Source organism: Telopea speciosissima, chromosome 4 (assembly GCF_018873765.1).
Source record: "Telopea speciosissima isolate NSW1024214 ecotype Mountain lineage chromosome 4, Tspe_v1, whole genome shotgun sequence".
NCBI classification, from domain to species: Eukaryota; Viridiplantae; Streptophyta; class Magnoliopsida; order Proteales; family Proteaceae; genus Telopea; species Telopea speciosissima.
The window spans coordinates 27265807-27288633 of record NC_057919.1 but is presented as its reverse complement, the minus strand read 5'-3'; the positions used below and the strand labels follow the sequence as shown (position 1 = coordinate 27288633).

The window sequence follows — 22827 nt, the reverse complement described above, 5'->3', positions numbered from 1 at the left end:
TATGTAATTAAAAATGAATTAAATAAAATTTAAAAAATAAAAATGTAGAGAGAAGTTGAAGTGTTTGGCCATTTTAGAAAGTTCAATCTTGTTTTTCCTTGAAATCCATGAACAATAACTAATTTTGGAAATTAAGTAATTTTTTTTCAAAATTAAAACTAATAAATGTAAAACAAATTTTAAATTTACTTATCTTGTATTTAATTTTTTTATCGAGTAGATTTAAGAAATTTCTCCCCCAAAAAAATGAATTTCTTTATAGAGTTTAACTAGGGCCCACAGAAAAACACACGGGGTCGTTACTCGTTAGAGGCTCTGTATATCCCGCGTCCGTCCATCATGAAAGAATCAATCGAACGGCTCAATTATCTGAAATTCAGAATATATTACAACACAGCCCTATTACTACCAGTACGAATATCCAGGGATTCCGCCAGTGCTCCATGGCCATGGCTTCAATACGCAGGCTTCTTCGTTTCTACTCACCCTCAGACGTCTCTCTCTCTCCAACTTCGCTTGCTCTTTCATTTCTTTTTCAGATTTTGATCACTTGTTTAGACTTCGTACTCATTGATGTTCTTACGGTTTTAACTGTGATTTCTCTTGCAGAGGACGAGCTTTACACGTACAGGAGTACAAGAAGGTCCTTTGTTTACTTCCATCATCTTCTTATTATCTTTTATCGATTGTGAAGAATGCGAAGAACGCTTGAGCACATTGCAGTTTATTTATTGTAGGCTTAAGAGTCGGAGCAGTTTGTAGGAGATTTTGTGCAACATTTGCGTCTGAGGAAACGGTTCTAAAGTGTGAAGACGAGTATCGGCAAGCTGAACGAAATTTGATTGAAGATGAGATTGCAAAGATAAGTCACGAATTCGATGTTGCTAAACATAGCTTCCTTAAGATTCCGGAGGCACTCAAGCAAATGCCAAAAATGAATCCTAAAGGTTGTTTTTTTTTTACACCTTTTCTTTGGTTGTTTTTGCTTCATCAAATTCCTTAACTTAGTTTTGTTTGATATTTCGAGCCAAGTATTCTTGCTTCTGATTGTTTGTTTTGCTGTGGGATTAGGCATATATGTTAATAAAAATCTAAGATTGGACAAAATACAAGTTTACGGCTTTGATTATGACTACACATTGGCTCATTACTCTTCTAACTTACAGAGTTTAATATACGACCTTGCGAAAGAGCACATGGTTAATGAGGTTAGCCAGTGGGTTATCTGAAGTACATTATATTTTTTTCCCCTCCCCCATCTTTTGCTCATTTGATTGAATTTTTCTCTTTTGAGCTTTGTCAGCTTAGGTATCCGGAGAGTTGCCTTAGTTTTAAATATGATCCTGCATTCCCCATTAGAGGCCTATGTTATGATAAGCAGAAAGGATGTCTATTGAAGTTGGATTTCTTTGGTTCCATCGAATCTGATGGATGCTTCTTTGGCCGTCGCAAGGTACTTTTAATTGAAGTTGTTTGGATATCATGTGCTTATCCTTGTATAGCGTTTGGTGGGTGCTTCCCTGCCCCCTTATTTAATTGAAGATGTTTGGATATCATGTGCTTATCCTTCTACCATAAATTAGTTGTATGGTAGAAGTAGAATCTCCTTTTCCACATAGTCTGTTCCATTGCTAACTAGGAAAGCTGAGAAAAGGATACTTCTTAATTTTCTATTTTTGTTGGAGAGAACATCTTTTTTGATGACAAAAACTTTCCCTCTCTTTCTGGGGAGTTGAGATTCTATGTTATAAATACTCCATTTGCTCAAATTTGGCCATGTTGCATGCAGAGTATTCTTATGTAGTTATGTCTTGAATGCACAAACATAGACAAATGCCTCTATGCAGTCATGGACCAACACAGTTAGATGAATCTTAATCTAACCTATTAAAAATAATAAAAAAAAGAAACTTAATCTGGCACATGTTTTTTTCTTTCATTCACCTACTAGTTGGTCGGTTGATTTATTTTTATAGTTCTTCATGTATGGCATAGTATATCATATTACATTCATTTTGTATGTGGTGCTTGCATGAAGTAGAAGTTGAGAAAAATATCTAATGATGAAAAAATTAAACACTGTGGAAGTGTTTTCCTTTTGGGCTTTGTAGATTCCATGTCATATACCTTGCACCATTGATGATAAAAGGTGAAGGAGTTGTAGATGTGAACAAGAAGGGAAAAAAAAACTGTGGTTACTTTAAATCATGTAAATTCTTAAATAATTTTTTTAATTGTCGTGGAGAGTTTCAGAACTGTTCCCTTTTCCTTTCTTTAACATGTAAAAGTTTCATGAGATCTATTGGTTTAGTTTTCTTTTCCCGACAACACTCCAAAATAAAAGCAAAGGAGATCATATGATGTGATATTCATAAATTGTAGTGAGGAATAATTTAAATTAAGAAGCCACTCTTTCATACCATTATCTTTCCATATTGACATACAGCTTAGCAGGGAGGAAATAAAAGAGTTATATGGGACATGTCATATTGGTCGAGACCAAGCACGAGCACTTGTGGGCCTGATGGATTTCTTTTGTTTTAGCGAGGTACAGTTATCTAATGATCTCTGTTGTTTCTATATCCATTATCTTCAATATGTCTATTGCTTGTTTGTCAATTATTTGCACACTTATGCATGGGAAGTCCAAAGGGCCATTTCTGAGTAAAAGTTTTCAAGTTTCTGCTATATACAATGTGGCACAGTAAAATCTACGTAATGTTTTCCTTCTTCTAATCTTATGAAATGGTGTTATATCTTATACCCCTATGCATAAATTTGTTCAAATGTGAGTATTTTTCAAGCTATCTTCACTTAATATGTTCAATGTATGGATAACTTAGTATCTTTATGTGTTTTTGGTAGGGACAGAATAAACTTGCTTGGTTGCCTCTTTTATGTATACATGTGATAGTATATTGACTTCATTGGGAACGAAATATCTGATAGCTGAAGTTTTGTTGATATAACTTCCTTTGGTACTTCATGGTTAGACAGGTCTAACTCAAGGTTTAGAATTTCGGTCGAATTTCGACCGAAATCTAGGCTGTCTTTGGTATAGTTTAAATTTCTGTTTATCTAACATATTAACATAAATAGATGTCATTGATATGATTTATGACCCCTATTTCTCATTAAAAGAAATCAATATAAGCATAAATTCGTAAACAGCTCAAGTGTTGTTTATGATTTATCATCATAAACTGTAAATGTTTGTTTATGCGGGTACCATTAATGAACATCTGCATAATTTCTATTTAAGTGGGGTAAAAGGGTAAAATCAACGAAAATTACAACAAAGCCTCTCTTTTGCCCCCTCTCTCTCTCCCCAACCCCACCCTTTCTCTTAACATACATATATAAACAATATAGAACAAAGCCTTCCTTTTGATGTTATATATTATATTAAATATTATATAGGGAAAATTACTTGTACACCCCTGTACTATGGCCCGATTGCTTGATCACCCCAACTTTTCAAACAATTACTTGAACACCCCCTGCATTTGAAGATTTCTTAGAACTAGCCCTTATCCGTTAGTTAGTCACCATTTAGTGTTGACGTCATGGGTTAGAAAATTATAATTGTCCAAACTACCCTTTAGAGTTATTTAACTGAAACTTATGAAGTTAAAATGACCAGCTTACCATTTAACTACTGCTACTGCTACTACTACTACTACCTCCTGCAACCACACCTCCTGCTGCAACCCACCCCTAGCCCCTGAACTTCATGCCACTCTGCTGCCGTCCTCCTCTCCACCCCTCCCCCTTCCATCCCCGCCACCCTTGCCCTGCACTCCCAACAACCACCACCTCCAAACCCACCCCAGGCCCCAGCCCACCCACATGCCATCGCCCAAGCCCCTTGCACCCCTTGCTTCTTGTTGGTTATAGCCTAAGAGACCTATTGACTTGCCCCAAAACTTTCTCATGTTCAAGTTAGCATTGAAGCTGATGAGTTCCTTGAACACATCAACGAGGTACACACCGATGTGTGATGAAGCATTGCAATCAACAATGATGCATACAAGGCAGCAGTTGATCGACATCACCATTTCGTTGAGTTCAAGCCAGGCGATATGGTGATGGTACGTGTTGCTTTGGAGAAGTTCACGCCCAATGGCAACTCAAAGTTGCATCCTTGAATAATGAAAGTGAACAGATAGTCGACACAAACTAGCACTTGGGTATGGGAAACACATGAGAGAAAAACCACTGTTTATTTAGGTTTGTGTCCTACGAACGGGAGAATCTCTAGAATAATAGACTCCAGGGTTGGGGATATAATTCTATATATTTTTAATGAAAATAGGCTAGAGTTAATGAAAGATTGGTCTTCTAAGGCCTTAACGGGCGATCTTATTGTAACACAAAAATTCTTTGTGAACACCAATTCGTTGGGATTTGGGGAAGAAAGGATTGCCCTTGATCTTGATGGGGAAGCATGGTTCCAACTATTGTGCAGACTATTCACTAGGGGCTTTCTTCTTCTTTATGATATCTAGTTCACTGGCTAAGAATGTAGTAGTACCTCATTAAAGTACTTTTATTAGCACAATTTTTGTAGGACAACTTATGGTTATAGTAATTCAACATGCCCCAGTTTAACCGGTCTTCCTATGTTTGCTTGGCATAAATAATAAATATTTCTTAAACCATAGAAGATACAAATAGAACTAGCAAGTCTAAAAGAAATAACTAAAACAGTGAATATAAAAAAGCCAAACAATACATAACTAGGACCCTGGTTCGAGGTCTCACTGGGATCTCGCGAGATCTCAGGTTTTATCTTGTTTTTTTTTTTTGGGGGGGGGGGGGGGAGTGTCTGTGTGTGTTATTGAGTTGAAACCACAGGCGAGTTAGGGAATCAACAAGGTTTCAGTTGAAATTTTGACATCTTGCCAAGATTTTAGTCTGAAATCTTGTATTGGTCAAAGCTGTTAGCTTGGTACCATCCACTTGATATAAAGCCTCACTTCGACAAGACTTGGTCAAAATTTCGACCTGTCTCGTTTGTCTTGGTGGGTTTCGACTTTGAAATCACAAAACCCCCTAAATGCTGATCTTTTGACCAAGTCTTACACAACCAAGCTTGGAACAAGTGAATTTTTTAAAAACTAAGGGTTTTACTTGAATTATAGAAATTTCATTCCTATTACTTATCTAAGCTGTTTTATTTGAATTATATATTCTAATATTAAAGGTTGTTTGGAATCGGTTATATTAGTGTGTGTATAAATATATATATATTATATGGGAAAATTTCACGGACACCTCCAATAAGTTTATCGTATATCACAGATACCCCCCTATAGTATGGCTTTATTTCGACTTAGTCCACTCCGTTAGGTTTGTGCAGTTAAGTCGTTAAGTCTTTTATAATGGCGAATTTACCCTTACCACAGGGTGAACTTCCCATAATACCCTTAACAGTAAAACCCCAAATACAAACCATTCTCTTCATTGTCTTTGTTGGTCTGAAGGCGGAAGAAGCAAGAACAGGGAAGGGGATTGCTCTGCAAGGCACCATTTTTGCTTCGATTTCCATGCTCTGAAGGCGGAAGAAGTAACAATAGCAAGACCGGTATGTTCCCCCCCCCCCCCCCCTTCAATTTGTCCTATTCGTTTCATCTACATCAAAAAATTCTAATCTCTAGGGTTTTGAATAGGTATGAAATCCCAGACATAATCAGTGAAGTCCATAAGACTATTTCCAGTTGGGATGTTTGATCCATATTTTTATTCTACTTCTCCCCTTCTAATCTTCTTCTTCACTGTTTATTCCATCAATCAGGTCAGTAACTCCTTGTTTTTGTTCAATTATACCTTATATTTTTCTGTTGAAAATCCCTATTTTTAGTTAATAATGCTAACATTATAGTCTTATCACTACTAGGATTTCTGATTTCTCAGGTTTGGTTGCCTAACATTCGGTTGCTGTTATTGAATGCCCTTTCCTGTTGTCTTCATTTTTCACAGCTCTTGTAATATATGCTATTGTCAGTTGTGATATCTATAGTGAAGAGGCTGATAACCCCCACCCAAAAAAAAAAAAAACCCAGGCAGCCAAGTGCGTGCTGAGTTCCTGATTGGAGTTCCCTCGGTCAATGTACTTTCTTCTGGAGACTTTATTCCTTGGTTATGAACTTGAGCAGATACTTTATGTATGCAATTAGAGATGAAACATAGCAGACTGTCAAGTATCCATCTTAATTGCAATGCCACCACTGTCAAGCATCCATGATATTTATTGGTGAACCCCACCATATGCATCAAGACTTCACTTCAGGTTTTGATATTCTGTTCTTTAATCTGAATAGAGTATTTCACCAGTTTTTGGACCATATATAAGCCCATTGATCCCTGAAGTCACCCCAATTACTGCTATCAGTTTTTAGTTTTTGAAAGTCCTATCCCAAATAGCATTGTTCTGTAACTTTGAATCAGACCATTGAATTAACTTCAGTTTTTTAAAATATTAGAGTCTTGTCTGCTATTTTGTTTATATTTTCTTTGTTTCCTTTTGCAAACTGTTTTAGGGTAAAAAAGACTTTAAGAAATGAGTCAAGCATAGTGTACAACGAATCAACGATAATATACTGTTATGACGGGAGAACAAGTGAAAAGTTAGTAGACCCAGACAACTATGGGTACCTGGATGTGGTTTCAGATATATACAACACAGTTGTTAAGGATGATGCACCGGTTGGATATGATGTAAGATTTTTTGTTATATATATATATATATATATATTACCAGATGGCATAGAAGAGATGGAGATTGAATCTGACCAGAATATATTGACAATTTTTAGTCCGTGTGAGTTTGTGGATGTGGTCAGATTGTTTGTCTATGATGTGCAAGTAGGCACAAGCCCTACAAGAATGTATGTAATTAATGGATTCCCTAGTGAAATGGTTCTAAGAACAAGTGAGCCTAGGACAAGGGGTACAATTGGTTCAAATACAGCTGGGAAACAACCTATTAGAAGGTGTGGTGGTAGGGTTTCTGGTAGGGTTATTGATGATACTACTAAAAATGCAAGGAGTGCTACTCAAAGCACTGCCAATGCACGAGGAAGTAGTAGAAACGTTGTTGGTGATGGGAGTAGTAGGAGTGTTTTCTCTGCAAGGGCTACCAGTAGCTATGTCAGGGCTGGTATTGGTAATCAAAACACTGCCAATATGGCAACTTCAGCTAATGTGAGGGCAACTACCAACACTGGTCCTAACATTGCTCCTAACATTGTTCGTAATGAGAGGATGACATCAGATTCATTTAGGCCAGCTAACAACACTGTTGATGAAGAAACTGATTTTGAGTATGATGATGATGACATTGACTTTGAATACAGTGGAGAGCATGGACAGGACAACTCAGATGATGATACATTAGATGAATATGATGGGCTTGGATAACTGGGACTTGCCAGATGAAGTGGTAGGTAATGTTGATGCAGCAGCTGATTTTCAGTTACATTCGGTTTTTTAAAATGTAAAAAAGTTCAAATCTGCCCTTCAAGATTTTGCTATACAAGTGGGCTTTGATATTTTGAGATTAAAAAATGAGAGCAAGAGGGTAACAACCATATGTGCTTCGGATAGGTGCCCATGGAGGGTACATGCATCACCTCAGTGATGGTGTAAATTTCATGATCAAATCAATAGGACCATCTCATACATGTGAGAGGATATAAAAAAATTCCAATGCAACATCTGCTTGGATAGCAAATGTTCTTTCTTCCAGGCTTAGGGAAGAGCCTGACATGAATACTAAGAGTATTCTTTCTAACATACAAGAACAATATGGAATTGTAGTAAATAAGTTGTAGTGCTACGGAGCCAAGCTTATTGCTAAGGGAGAGCATTCAGGCAGCTATATAGATGCATATGTCAAAGTGCCATCATATTGTGAGATGCTTTTGACCAAAAATCCTTGCTCAGTGGTTTTGCTGAAACTGGAGGCATGGCATGACCTTAGTGAAAACATAAGTTTTCAGAGATTTTTTGTTTGTTTTGATGCTTGTAAGAAGGGATTTTTGAATGGATGTAGACCTTTTATAGGTCTAGATGGATGTAATCTTTAGGGCAAATTTGATGTAATATTGCTGTCTATCGTTTCTCTTGATGGGAACCAAGGTTTAAAATCTCTTTTCGTTTCGGTGTTTTGGTTTGACCGAAATTTCGTCAAAATATTGTATTTTTTCTATGAGTTTTGCTTAGCTGTTTGTGGGTGTAAAATGCGGAAATGACCGAAATTTCTGAAACGAGATGACTGAAATTACTGAGATTACCGAAATTTCCAAAACGAGATGGCTAAAATTTCCGAAATATTGCATATTTTCAATTCAAACTTGTGTTTCGTTTCGACTCAACTGAAATTCTCGAAATATTCGAGATTTCGACCGAGACGAAACGGGTGTTTGAACTATGATGGGAACAATTTTTTGTTCCTCTTGCATTTAGTATTGTTGAAGTGGAGAACATAGAAATTTGGGAGTTTTTTTCTGTATAGTTTAGCTGATGTATTCTAAAGCGATGTGGATTATATGAACTTGACATTTATGACAGACAAGTAGAAGGTATGGTTTCATGACATATATTTCCTTTTTATATTTAATCTTACATTTCATGTACAAATAAATCATACATATAGTCTGAATTATGTTATATCATGTCTTTTGTAGGGACTTATACATGCTATTAGCTCCATATTTCTAGGTGCTCACCACAGAACTTATTGTAGACATCTCCACAATAATTTCAAAGCCTCTTTTCCTGGCCTTTTATTGAAGTTACAATTTTGGAAAGCAACACAAGCAAACAATGAATTTGTGTGTAAAAAAGCAATTGAAAAGATGAAGGACACCAATGTAGATGGACATTATTGGTTGTTGAGGAATCCCCTTTGTACATGGTCCAGACATGCGTTTGACAGTAGGGCGAAATGTGATCATTTTACTAATAACATGACAGAGTCATTCAACAATTGGGTAGGACCATTGAGAAACAAGATTGTTCAAGCCCTAATACATGGTATTAGGGTGAAATTAATGACTATATTACGGGAAAACTCCACTTTCATCTATATGGTTTTCATAGTGGACACCAATGAAAACCCAAAATTGTGACTTCAATAAAAGGCTAGGAAAAGAGGCTTTGAAATTTTTGTAGAGATGTCTACAACAAGTTCGGTGGTGAGCACCTGGAAATATGGTGTTAATAGCATGTATAAGTCCCTACCAAAGACATGATATAACACAATTTAGACTATATGTATGATTCATTTGTACATGCAATGTAAGATTAAATATAAAAAGGAAATATATGTCATGAAACCTATACCTTCTGCTTGTCTGTCATAAATGTCAAGTTCATGTAATCCACATCGCTCTGGAGTGCATCAGCTAAACGATACAGAAAAAACTCCTAAGTTTCTATGTTCTCCACTTCAACAATACTAAATGCAAGAGGAAACAAACAATTGTTCCCATCAAAAGAAACGCTAGACAACAATATTTCACCAAATTTTCCCTTAAGATGACATCCATCTAGACTTATAAAAGGTCTATATCCATTAAAAAAATCCCTTCTTACAAACATCAAAATAAACAAAAATCTCTAGAAACTTGGTTTTCTAGTAAGGTCATGCTTTGCTTTTGGTTTCAGCAAAACCACTGAGCCAAGATTTTTGTTTAGAAACATCTCACAATATGATGGCAATTTGGCATATGCATCTATATGTTTGCCTGAATGCTCTCCTTTGGCAATTAGCTTGGCTTTGTAACACTGCAACTTGTTTACTACAATTTAAGGTACTAAAACTCGGAACTCGGTACCAACTCGGTCCCTTGAAAAACTGAGTTTAGTCGAGATCTCACCGAGTTGGTGCATTTTTTTTTTTCCGACTTGAAGCCTCAACTTGGTGGGTTTTAGACCTAGTTTGGGTGTGAAACTTGATATTCAGCCTAATTTAGGCCATTTAAACACAATGACACTATCAGATTTTGCAAAAACAAAGTCCAAATAGGAGTTATGTACCGGTCAAACTTAATTTGGTATGCACGAATGCTGTCAAAATCGCTCTGAATGAAAATATTTTCTTGGACATCAAAACAAATGAATATTTTACCTCACTTTTGATTTTTAGCAATGTTTTACCATATTAAGATTTATGGAATTTTTAGATTTGGAAAAACCCCAGCATTAGAAAGTTGAAAATTGCACCTATCGCCGAAAATCTAGTTTTTGTTCTTGAACTGGGGGCTTGACTTTTTTTCTTTTTGGAATTTGATTTTTTAATTATTTTTATTGGATTCAAATAGGAGGGTATTTGCTTATTTATGAAAAATATCTTAAGTATATTAAAACATTTACTTGAATGATATTAGGCATAAATAAGTGTCTGTCTTAGTTCCTGGCCTAAATAAGTGTTTGTATACCAAGGTTTGCATATAGGTGTCTGTATACCAAGATTTTCCACCAAGATCTCGAGATCTGGCACTCATATAAAGGAGTTTGGGTCGAGATTCTCGAGATTTCGAGAACTCGGCGAGATCTCGGTCGAGTTGTTGCACTTTTGCAACTCGTATGCCAACTCGTCCCGGTTTCTCAAAAAACTGAGAAACTTGCCGAGATCTCACGAGTTCTCGAACTATGCTACAATTTCATTTTGTTCTTGTATGTTAGAAATCATACTCCTAGTATAGCCTGAAAGAAAGTACCTTTGCTATCCAAGGAGATGTTGCATTGGAGTTTTTTGATATCCTCTCACATGTATGAGATGGTCCTATTGATTTGATCATGAAAGTTACACCATCACTAGTAGGTGATGCATGTACCCTCCATGGGCACCCTTTCAAAGCACATATGGTTGTTATCCTCTTGCTCTCATTTTTTAATCTCAAAATATCAAAGCCTCCTTGTATAGCAAAATCTTGAAGGGCAGATATGAAATTTTTTATATTTTAAAAAACTGAATGTAACTTAAAATCAGTTGCTGCATCAACATTACCTATCTCTTCATCTGGCAAGTCCCAGTCATTTAAGTTTTCATATAATTCCTCATCTATATTCCAACCTTCATTCCCTTCATTATTGAGTGTTTCATGTTCATCATACTCATCTGAAGTATCATCATCTGAGTTGTCCTTTCCATGCTCTCCATTGTATTCAAAGTCAATGTCATCATCATCATACTCAAAATCAGTTTTTTCATCATTAGTATTTGGTAGCTGGTCTAAATGAATCTAATGTCATCCTTTCATTGGGAGTAGTGTTAGGACCAGTGTTGGTAGTTGCCCTCACATTAGCTGAAGTTGTCATATTGGCAGTGTTTTGATTACCAGTACCAGCCCTGACATAGCTACTGGTAGCCCTTGCAGAGAAAACACTCCTACTACTCCCATCACCAACAACGTTTCTACTACTTCCTCATGCATCGGTATTGCTTTGAGTAGCACTCCTTGCATTTTTAGTAGTATTATCAATAACCCTACCAGAAGCCCTACCACCACAATTACCTTTACCCCTTCTAATAGGTTGTTTCCCAGCTCTACTAGATCCAGCTGTCCCCCTTGTCCTAGGCTCACTTGTTTTTGGAACCACTTCACTTGGGAATCCATTAATAGGTTGTTTCCCAACTCTACTAGATCCAGCTGTCCCCCTTGTCCTAGGCTCACTTGTTTTTGGAACCACTTCACTTGGGAATTCATTAATTACATACATTCTTGTAGTGCTTGTGCCTACTTGCACATCATAGACAAACAATCTGAGCACATCCACAAGCTCACACGGACTAACCATTTGTCAATATATTCTGGTCAAATTCAATCTCCATCTCTTCTATGCCATCTGGTAATATATATATTTAATAGAAAAACTTACATCATATCCAACCGGCGCATCATCCTTGACAACTGTGTTGTATATATCCGAAACCATATCCAGGTACCCATACTTGCCTGGGTCTATTAACTTTTCACTTGTTCTCCCGTCATAATAGTATATTATCGTTGTACATTGTGCTTGACTCATTTCTTAAAGTTTCTTTTACACTGAAACAGTTTGCAAAAGGAAACATAAACAAAATAGTAGACAACACTCTAATATTTTCAAAAACTGAAGTTAATTCAGTGGTCTGATTCAAAGTTACAGAACAATGCTATTTGGGATAGGACTTTCTAAACAAAAAACTGATAGCAGTAATTGGGGGGACTTCAGGGATCAATGGGTTTATATATGGTCCAAAACTGGTTAAATACTCTATTCAGATTAAAGAACAGAATATTAAAACCTGAAGCGAAGTCTTGATGCATATAGTGGGGTTCACTAATAAATATCTCATTCTTCATGATTTTATATGGATGATTGACAGTGGTGGCATTGCAATTAAGATGGATGTCTGCTATGTATGTTTCATCTCTAATTGCATACATAAAGTATCTGCTCAAGTTCATAACCAAGGAATAAAGTCTCTCGAAGAAAGTGCATTGACCAAGGGAACTCCAATCAGGAACTCAACGCACACTTGCCTGGGTTTGTTTTTTATTTTTTTTGGGGGGGGGGTTATCAACGTCTTCACTACAGATATCACAATTGACACTAGCATATATTACAAGAGCTGTGAAAAATGAAGACAACATGAGAGGATATTCAATAACAGCAACCAGCTGATGTTAGGTAAGCAAATCTGAGAAATCAGAAATCCTAATAGTGATAGGACTATACTGTTAACATTATTAATTAGAAAACAGGGATTTTCAACAGAAAATATAAGGTATAATTGAACAACAACAAGGAATTACTGACCTGATTGATGGAATAAACAATGAAGAAGAAGATTAGAAGAATGGAGAAGTAGAATAAAAATATTTATCAAGCATCCCAACTGGAACTAGTCTTATGGACTTCATTGATTATGTCTGAGACTTCATACCTATTCAAAACCCTAGAGATTAGAATTTTTTGAAGTAGATGAAACGAATAGGACAGATTGAAGGGGGGGAAAACATACCGGTCTTGCTGTTGTTTCTTCCGCCTTCAGAGCATGGAAATCGAAGCAAAAATGGCACCTTGCAGAGCAGTCTCCTTCCTTGTTCTTTCTTCTTCCACCTTCAAACCAACAAAGATGATGAAGAGAATGGTTTGTATTTAGGGTTTTACTGTTAAGGGTATTATGGGAAGTTCACCCTATGGTAAGAGTAATTTCGCCATTATAAAAGACTTAAAAGCGACTTAACTACACAGACCTAACGGAGTGGACTAAGTCGAAATAAAGTCATACTATAGGGGGTGTCTGTGATATTTTGATAGTTTTTGGGGTGTCTGTGATATACGATAAACTTATAGGGGTGTTCGTGAAATTTTCCCTATATATATGTTGAGAATGGAATAATGGCTTGTGACATTATGATCGCAGCCCCTCTTTATTTATAATTAGTGTAGGAACATTCTAGAATAGGTACAAGGATTGAAATGTTAGTGTTTATGTATTAGGGGTACTATATTCACTTCGGCCACACACATAGGACTGAGTAGTAGGCAAAACAGGTGTCCGGGGCTTTAGAAGGTGGAGTCCTTTCTCTTCATGTCCACTGCCAGTAATCTTCTTCGTCACCAAATAATGAAAAAGACAATGAGAAGGAAAGAAAGTGACACAGCAATTCAGGGATTCGGTTAGATGGCTAACAGATAATAGGTTAGTAGCAAAATTAAGGACATGAAGAACAGAGTCAAGAGAAATAGCAGGGGTGACCCAAACACTACTCTTACCAGAAATAGAAGAAAGAGACCTATTTGCAACTCTAATCTTATCCCTACCTGAGCAAATAGAGTAGGAATCATTACACTGAGACATACCAGTCGTGTGGTCAGTGTACTAGAGTCAATGACCCAAAAGGTAGCAGTGGAGGGTGCAGATGTCGAGACCTGCAAGGCTGAGACTGAAGTGTTTGACTCTGCAGGAGTTGTAGAAGAGTGGCCTAGGCGAGACATCATCTTGCGTAGTGCTGCAATATCCTCCCTAGTAAGGGAGTCAGGATCGGCCTGTAGTCCAGGTGACTCTGTCTCAACTGTCACAGTATGAGCTCAAGCTCCCCCTCTCCTACTACTACGCATACCAATGGACCCACCACGTGTGCCAGGGGATCGGCCATGAAGAACCCAACACCTGTATATGGTGTGCCCCAGTTTTCCACAATGATCACACTTGAACCTTTCTCTGTTATCTCCACGGGGGTAGCCCTTGGCCTCTCCCCTTTCCATGCCAATCTCTGTTAGAACTAGAAGCAAGAGTAGATCTCTTCAGGGATGCCCTAAAATGTTATTAAGCCTCAAAAGTAGAAAGTATAACATCAAGCAAAGGAATCAAGTTGTTGGGTATATCACTGCTACCCAGTTTAGGGTATCAAGGATATACCCTTGCCTCCAGCCTTATAACTAACAAAAGATAAAATAAATGAAGCTGAAACTTGAGTATGTTAAAGTAAACTTACTAAGGATTCAAGCGAATCAAGAAGTAGGGTTTGGGGATGTGCGCAACTAAGGCTAGAGAGTCGGCAAGTTACTCTATTAGACTGCACTCAGTTTCGGCAAAGGGAATCTCTTCCTCAACTCTTTGGATCCTTTTAGATGTGGATGTTGTAATGACTCAACCCCTCCCTTGGCATGATATTGTCCACTTTGGTCCAATGGGTCTCACGGCTTTAAAACGTGTCATACCAAGTAGAGGAGGCTACTTTTTATCAATAGCTCAGGATCTCCCTCCCTAGTCGATGTGGGACTAAGTTTGCATTCCCTCACCGATCTCCCAAAATCCCTTGGTACTAAGCTGTCTCTTGTTGGGGACCCCTCAACGATCTCCCAGGTGGGCCGGTACTATGCCGTCTCTTGGGTGTCATATTCTCCCCTTTATAGGCATAACGTCCCCACTGTGGCCCCACCACCAGTATCGGGAGTTTGCTCTGATACCACTGTAACGATTCAACCCCTCCCTTGGCATGATATTGTCCGCTTTGGCCTATTGGGCCTCATGATTTTAAAACGTGTCATACCAAGTAGAGGAGGCTACTCTTTATCAATAGCTCAAGATCTCCCTCCCTTGCCGATGTGGGATTAAGTTTGCACTCCCTCACCGATCTCCCAAAACCTCCTGGTACCAAGCCGTCTTTTGGTGGGGACCCCTCAATGATCCCCTAGACGGGCCGGTACTATGCTGTGTCTTGGGTATCACAGATGTGAGGTACTATTTATAGCTTAGTAGGTATGTTATCCTCTGAGGAACATTTTGCAATTTGAATCACTCAAATCCGTTGGATATTGAGTAAGATATGGTTAAAATAATCCAATAGTGTCAAGAGAGGGGGTTATGTGGGCATGTGGCCTGACAATAAGACTAGAATTTAATCCCTTTTTCTCATGTTTTCGTAAGTTTAAAAGAGTCCATAAATGAAAAAAATGCATCTAGACGTTTTTAGGGCCAAATCTTAGAATTTGGGATAAAATCTAGCTCAAAACGATAGGGAAAAATAGTCCAAAATGGAAGAAATACCGCATTTGTCGGTATGGGGAGGCCGTGACACAGTATGCGACGCACGTAGCATGCCATGTGCGCTTGTGCCATCTCACAGCCTCAGATGTGCAAGGCTTTGTATCTGCACGCCGGTTAGTGTGGCGGGGTATGGCTAGCCTGAGTGTGGGTGCGTGTAGGTGTGCTGTTGTCTGCGTGTTGGTGTGGGTCTGGACACTGGTCGTCTGGTCGGGTCGATCCTGGACCTGATTTATTATTTTTTCAGTATTAATTTTGTATTTCCCTTGAAATTTTGAAATGTTCATATCTTCTAATCCTGAAGTATAAATTTCATTATTTTTATGTGTTGGAAAGGTCTTTCTGAGTACTTTTCAATGGTGTAAAACTTTTAATCTAATTTGGCCAAAAATGAGTTGTAAAATCCTTTTAAAAGTGGGTCCACCAGGTCAAAAATAGAATCTTGCATAAAATAATGATCAAATCGGTTTGCTTTCTACCCATTTTCAAATACTAGAGTTTTTATGACAAAACACGCCTAATCCTGAAGTTTGGCCCAGTTTCAAGTTTTTTTGATCAGTCAACCTTCCTAGGATCATTTTGGTAGTTTCTAGGGCACTTCTTCCTGGTCACTACGGGATGGTTCAAAACATTAGTTGGGGGTTACACAAGATCTCTAAAGCCAAAAAAGGGGTCCCATGCCAAATCCTAAGGCATCCGTTCATAATCAGTATGCACGGCTTTAGGGCAACAAAATGAGGTGTCTATAGTGGCCATGTCAGTTGCATGATAATAAGTAATGTGATGGGAATCACCAAATTTAGGAGTAACACTGACAAATTGTAAAGTTGTTTTATGTAGCCATGTTTGAACCAACTAGGAATGATGACTTATTGGAATGGTACTTTGGTATGCCAAAAGTTTCAAAGATAGTTTAGACATTCACTCAGAGATGAGATTCACTAAGACATCAACATTGACAAAAACATGGGCACTGGGCAGTGACTTCCCCCCTGTTCCCTCTTAATGTTTCAAAATTTACCGCTGAGTTGCTTTACAAGGCCTCGTATTGGTATTAGGAGTAATGGCATTGACAGGAAAGTGTACTTCATCTATCTTTGTCGAGTGGAAAGGCAAGTCACTTCCATCGTCACTCTCATTTTTAGGTATCTCCATAGTGCATATTTCCTTTGTCTTGTTGAGAGATAAGTAAAACCTTCTTTCTCTGGGACATTTTGCAGAGAAATGCCATTCTTCATAAGTGAAACAAAGAGGTCGAGCCTTATTGAATACTAAGATGGATGTATTGGGGGATGTGCTTTCACTGTTTTGTGCGTGGCACAAACATAAAATTTGGTCTTTTATAGGAAAGATAAATCTTCTTGAACCTTAAGGCATTTAATGGGTTGGACCAATGCGTATCCCATCCAGATCTCATTCATATGAAACATTCAACTCAGAAGCATGTACTTAGATGCTTATTCAGCCTACAATAGAAATGACCTAAATATGGATTGGATTTCAAATAGCTCGACATGATTCCAGACCTTGGGTATGTCCTTAGTGGATCTCACACCTGATGCGCTTCTTTTATGTGGTAATGGACCCTCAATATGCTTTCTTGACGGCATGCAATTCATTTCTTTTTTACCTAATTTTTATGCTTATTTTTATTCCTTTTGTAGGCTTGCCTTATTGCGGATATTGTACAACACTTTGTAGATGCTAAGTTAGAATTTGATCCTTCCTATGTCTACCAAGATGTAAATCGTGCAATTCAGCATGTTCACCGAAGTGGCGTGGCTCATAGAGGAATTATTTCTGATCCTCAGCGGTACCTCGTAAAAAATGTGAGTGATACAGGATTTCATCTGTTAATTCTGATAGAATTTAATATTGGCATTATCACTTGGCTTCATTTTTATATATTTTCTTTCTAATTTGGTACCCGAAGATGCTTTACTTCTTCATGTGAAAACCTTTTCTTTTGTACTCCAGGGCCTGTTGCTGCGTTTCCTTAAGACGCTCAAGGAGAATGGGAAGAAACTTTTCCTGCTAACTAATTCTCCTTACTATTTTGTGGATGGGGGGATGCGTTTCATGCTGGAGGTGATTGTCATATCTTAGCAAGTATCCACAATTGTTTTTGCAATTTTTGTAAATGCATGATGATCTTGCTTGACTGGATAATAATTTCTGTCTTAAGCATTGCTTTTTGAATTATAGTCATTCACTAAGTTGTAATTTGGTTTATTTTATCTTATTTTTTTGAAAAAAATTGTTACAGTGTAAGACCTGCTAGAACTTGGGATTTAGCAGATGGGGCAGATTGCATTAAAAATTTTGTTTTTGGCAATGAATTTAAGTTCTACTGGATTACATTTCACTTGTTCATTGCCAGTTACTTATGACAAAATCAAATGCAAACCATTTCTTATGGCTCACATTGACATGTGAATCACTGAATGAAATCCTCCAAACACAGTAGAGTATCCTTGTTGAGTTATTAGTAAATGGAAATGAAAATATTTCCATTCACATGGAATATATCCAATGACAAAATCTGCAAAATAATTATCTTTCCTACAGAAAGATATATGTGTAGAAGGAGATGAAAATAACTTATGTAGTTATTTTGTGCATCATTGTCTGAATAGCAAAGCTTTAGTCTTGAGATGAAAAATGTTGGGATTCATATGGATATTTGGATAAATTACTTAGGACTTAATATTATTAGGAAATGGAAAGTATTGACATAATTAATTTCGGCTAACAAAAAATTTATTTGAGTAAAGAGGAAGACCCCAAAAGCTTTTACATGTATGTCAGGATCATCTGCAACTGAAAGACTGGTGATGTGGCCTGATGCAGGAAGTTATGTAGAGAAAGTAAATCAATCCAATTTAAAAAAAAAAAGATGTCTATGATTGTTGTCATCTGAACTCATTCATAGTGATGGCCAAAATCACGGAAGCCAAAGATCCTATCAATTTCTCTGCTGCCTGAACTATAGTTGGCTTCAGAAATTCTGGTGTTTCTTTCTTTCCAAGTCATACAGTTGAGGCAAATTTGCAGTAAATCTGAGGCAACCTCCCTGACAAAAAGGCAACTGCAGCCTAAGCATTGGTAAATATTACCAGGCTGTCTATAAAGCACCTTAGCAAATATTTGTACATCTCAAAAAGTGAAGGTGCACGACGCTATAACATGACTAATTGATTGAATTTTTCTAAGAGGAAGCATTTATAGACGTATAATTATATGGTTGATTTCTTGGAATGATTAAACGCAAGACTCTTATTCCTAAATGACATTTTGAGGAAGAAAAAGATCATTGTAGAGGCATGGGTTCCTGACTTCCTGTAGGGTTGGTAAGAATAAGATTTGAAGTATGCTGTGTCTGGAAATGGCTTGACAGTTGCAGGTGTAATGTAGAGGAGGAAGACAAGAGAATCTAGAAATGATATAGTGGTAGGACTTACCCTGTGGCCAAGGAGATTTTCTGGCTGGTCTGATATGGGCCAAGGGTTACCCTGTGAAGATACGGTCCTTTATTGTGGCGTGAGATTGTTGGTTGACTTGGTTCGTATAGTCGGCAATGTTGAAAGGTTATGGAATTCAATGGGGCGGTTATAATCTGCTGTTTCTGGAAAGCCATGGTGCAATGGTATCTCTTCAACAGCCATGCCGCTCCAGTTCATTGGTGGTTACCAGATGATCTTTTGGTAGGGCTCTTCCACTTCTGAGTGTAGATCTTTTAATATTTCTAATGTTAGAGGAACAAGGTCCGAGGTCTCGGTTACGAACCTGGTTTCGATCAGGCCCGAAACCCAGTTGTCTCACCGAGATGCCGAGATCTTGGCCGAGTTGGTTTATATTTTTTTTTGGCCCCTAGTTTTGATGGACATATGACCAAATTAGGCCATGAAAGTTCCATGACAGCCAATTTTAGGTCCTATAAACATAATGGAACCCATGAAGGTTGCATGACAGCCTATTTTAGGTCCTATAAACATAATGGAACCCTTAAAATTTTTAAAAAACCAACTCAAAATGGTAGTTTGACTTTGGACCTATGGTTGGTTGTTTATGCTGCATATATACAGTGATATGGCCCATCTCAAGAAAAAAACCTAAATAAGCATCAGGAATGAAAAGACAGGAAATTATAAACCTTTGAGTAAATCATACATCAAACATTATTTGTTATGAAGAGTCAAAGAGTGACATATACATGACTATCAGAGTGAACACTAAACACTACAAGCAACAACTAGTTAGTGAGTCACCTAGTATTGGAACAAGTGCCAGGCCAGACCAAAACTACTAGACTATTTCTGATGCCGAATCAAGTTTTCCTCCGACTGAATCACAAAAGCTGGCCATGCCATAGTGAGGCGAAAGAAACACTCGAAATCTTCCCCAACAGCCCTATAGATGGAATCATCAACGTACTCGAGGTATCCTAACCTAGGGTATATATCTCTGAACTGTGCAGAACTCGAGCGAGAGCCACTACTACTTGATGGTGCATGGGAACTGGAACCGGCATGAATGGCTGGGGACCGGGAACCTGAAGATGCTGTCCACAAAACCTAACCCGGTGTGTGACTGACCCTATACTTACAGAGAGGGTAATGATAATGAAGAGCCAGCCTGGCCAAACTCACCATACCCAGTATATTGACTAAAGTTGGAGCCGATACTCCCCGTGCCATATCCATATGATGATGCACGCCACTGCTCCCCATACGTACCACCCTTCATACTTATGCCTCCGAGACTATCAGTCAAGCTCCTGACACTGATGTCCAAGGACTTCAGTGTATCACTCTCCTGATCAGGTGTTGGTATGAATCGATGATCCGAGCCTCTTAAGTAGCCTGCAATCCCTGGATGTGTGGCGGCACGTGCACTGTGTTCGTCATCCTGTGTGGTATTAGTATACTGAGTCTTGCCTGTAAAGCACATCGGCTCCGACCTTGACTCAAGCTGGTATTGGTACCTCTCACGCAACCCCCCATGATCACCCCCATCACTATCATCATCCCCATCACTGCCATCACCACCTTCACTAGAATGCTACCACTTGGGGTCCCTTGCGTTATCCCTGCTAGCCTAAGACTCAAAAGGTCTAGATGTCTATGAATGTACACGAGATGACATAAACTCGTCTATGTTGGTACCCATTTGACTAGCTATCTCGGGGTCGGGCCTACCCCCAGCTTGATCTAAGACTGGCTCACCTCGATCCTTCAACCACTGATATAGGGGATCCTCATTTGAGTCAATCTGAAAAATGTGGGCAAGCTCGATTGGATCATTATTATCTTCTGTGGCTTGGTGTATGTGCTGGATGCTCATTCTCATGTTAAATGCACATACACCGACTGCTTCAGTCATTTGTGACCCAATCGTTCCACCTCTTGGAGTGGATCAGTGAGAATGTACTCTAGTTGCACTCGCATCCGGAGGCGCAACAAGTTTGAGAAAGCAGCCTGATTGCTATCTTTCTCAAGTTTCATGACTCTTTCCCATAGAGAACCCACCATTTAGCTGCATTACAAATTTGGAATATTAGGATTCCTTAAAGGTATATGAATTCAATGGAGAGATTGAGAGAAGATGACAAATAAATGAACAATGCACGTGGACCTACCAAGGTCTGGGGAATCTCTAGCACGAACTGCAACTGCACGACTAAAACACCCAACAACATCTCTGAAGTTTTTTATCTATGCTCATTTCAAAGTTCAAACATGCCTTGTGTTAGACACAATAGAGTAAAGCAAGTCTGGGATAATATGAAATCAAAAACTTGGTGATGTTGTTTCCAAGTTCTTATTCTACCACAGCAGACCAGCTAATGCTGCTCAGGGAACACACTACTAGGCCATGCTTGACACTACGGGGAGGGCTGGTAATGTAGCTCTAGATAGGAGATGATCCTACTAGAGGCCAAGCAACAGGATCTAAAAGGGGGCTGCTGGTTCGAATGGGCAGAATTAGGGTTTTAGGTCAAAATCTAGGGTTTAGGGTAGGGTAATGAGAATGTAGTTTATATAATAAAACTAGGCAGGCTTTAGGGAGTTTAATGAGCTAGGTTTGGTTAGGTTTGAGTAAGATTTTAAATTTCAGAAAATTTAGGTTAAGGTTTCAGGTTTTGGGAAATTGAAAAGGGAAAGAAATTAGGGTTTGGAATGGGATTTTGGGGCAGGGCTTTGGATCGAGTATAGGGGACAGTGGGAGGGAGGTTCGAACCAAGTTTGGGCTGGTTTTGAAGGCTGGATTAGGCTGTGGAAATTTTAGGGTTTGTAGGGCCTTAATGGAGGGAAGCGCTGTGGGCTAGGTCGAGTATAAGAGATGTTATGAGGGAGCTGTGGTCTGATTGTCTGAATTTGGTTGAAATCTGATAATGGATGAAGGTTGGGTGAAGCTTAGATGACCTAGGGTTTATGGGAATCGATTGGGATGGGGTAGGTTTGGGTTGGAGGATTAGAAGAAGAAGGGAATGACTGAAAATATTAAAGAACTTACTGGAATTGCAGGTTCTTCAATGGCAGCAACATAGAACTTAGAAGGATAGAACCACCTTCAAACTTAGAGATCCTCCTGGCCATCACGGAGCAAGGAGTCGTAGGAAATCCACCTACCCTTTCCACCTTAATAGAACCACAAGGATACAATCTCACAAGGAGTAGCAACAGCAACGATGGCAGCAGCACAATTCTGTATTTTTTTAATTCATAAACTGTGGGGGTGCCTCCCACGATTTAATAGTTATAATAAAAGGCTAATAGCCAAATCCTAATACAATCTAAACACTTCCCCCTTAAATCGTGGAAGGGTTGGGACCTAATAAAACAACTTAAAACATAAAGATAAAAATACCTATTTGTCCCTAATAACTTAAAATAAAAGACACTTAATTAAATCACTTAAATTGAACCATGGTTTGAACTGGTTCAATTTAAGTTTACAAATAAGCTGAAATAAAACTAAGTGTGGGAAATACTAAATTGTAAACCTAAGCTACGGCTCCCAAACTTTCAGGGCTGCTTCTTCTTTTTCTTCCTTCGGGTGTGGGCACATGGTGCTGCATCAGCTGGGCCAAGAGTGAAGAGGCCCACTCCATGGGAATTGATGAATGTCTATTTGCCCCAACGAAAGAAGGAACTAGATGAGTATATAGACACATTGAAGCCTCAATTGCGGGACAAATGGGGTTGCTGTGATGTGTGATGGTTGGACTGGACCCACTAGACAGTCCATCATCAACTTCATGGTCTATTGTAATG

At 38.4% G+C, this 22827-nt stretch overlaps 1 protein-coding gene across 1 annotated transcript in view; it reads left to right on the top strand.

The window, feature by feature from the left end:
- The first annotated feature begins 258 nt into the window (after positions 1 to 258).
- The window catches only part of LOC122660410 (5'-nucleotidase domain-containing protein DDB_G0275467), a 44736-nt gene continuing 22167 nt past the window's right edge, over positions 259 to 22827 (top strand). Inside the window, exons 1-8 of the mRNA XM_043855713.1 lie at positions 259 to 494; positions 610 to 643; positions 738 to 947; positions 1072 to 1208; positions 1304 to 1453; positions 2447 to 2548; positions 17215 to 17379; positions 17528 to 17638. Of these exons, the coding sequence (XP_043711648.1) occupies positions 444 to 494; positions 610 to 643; positions 738 to 947; positions 1072 to 1208; positions 1304 to 1453; positions 2447 to 2548; positions 17215 to 17379; positions 17528 to 17638 (960 nt within the window). The 5' untranslated portion in view covers positions 259 to 443. The remainder of the gene's footprint in view (positions 495 to 609; positions 644 to 737; positions 948 to 1071; positions 1209 to 1303; positions 1454 to 2446; positions 2549 to 17214; positions 17380 to 17527; positions 17639 to 22827) is intronic.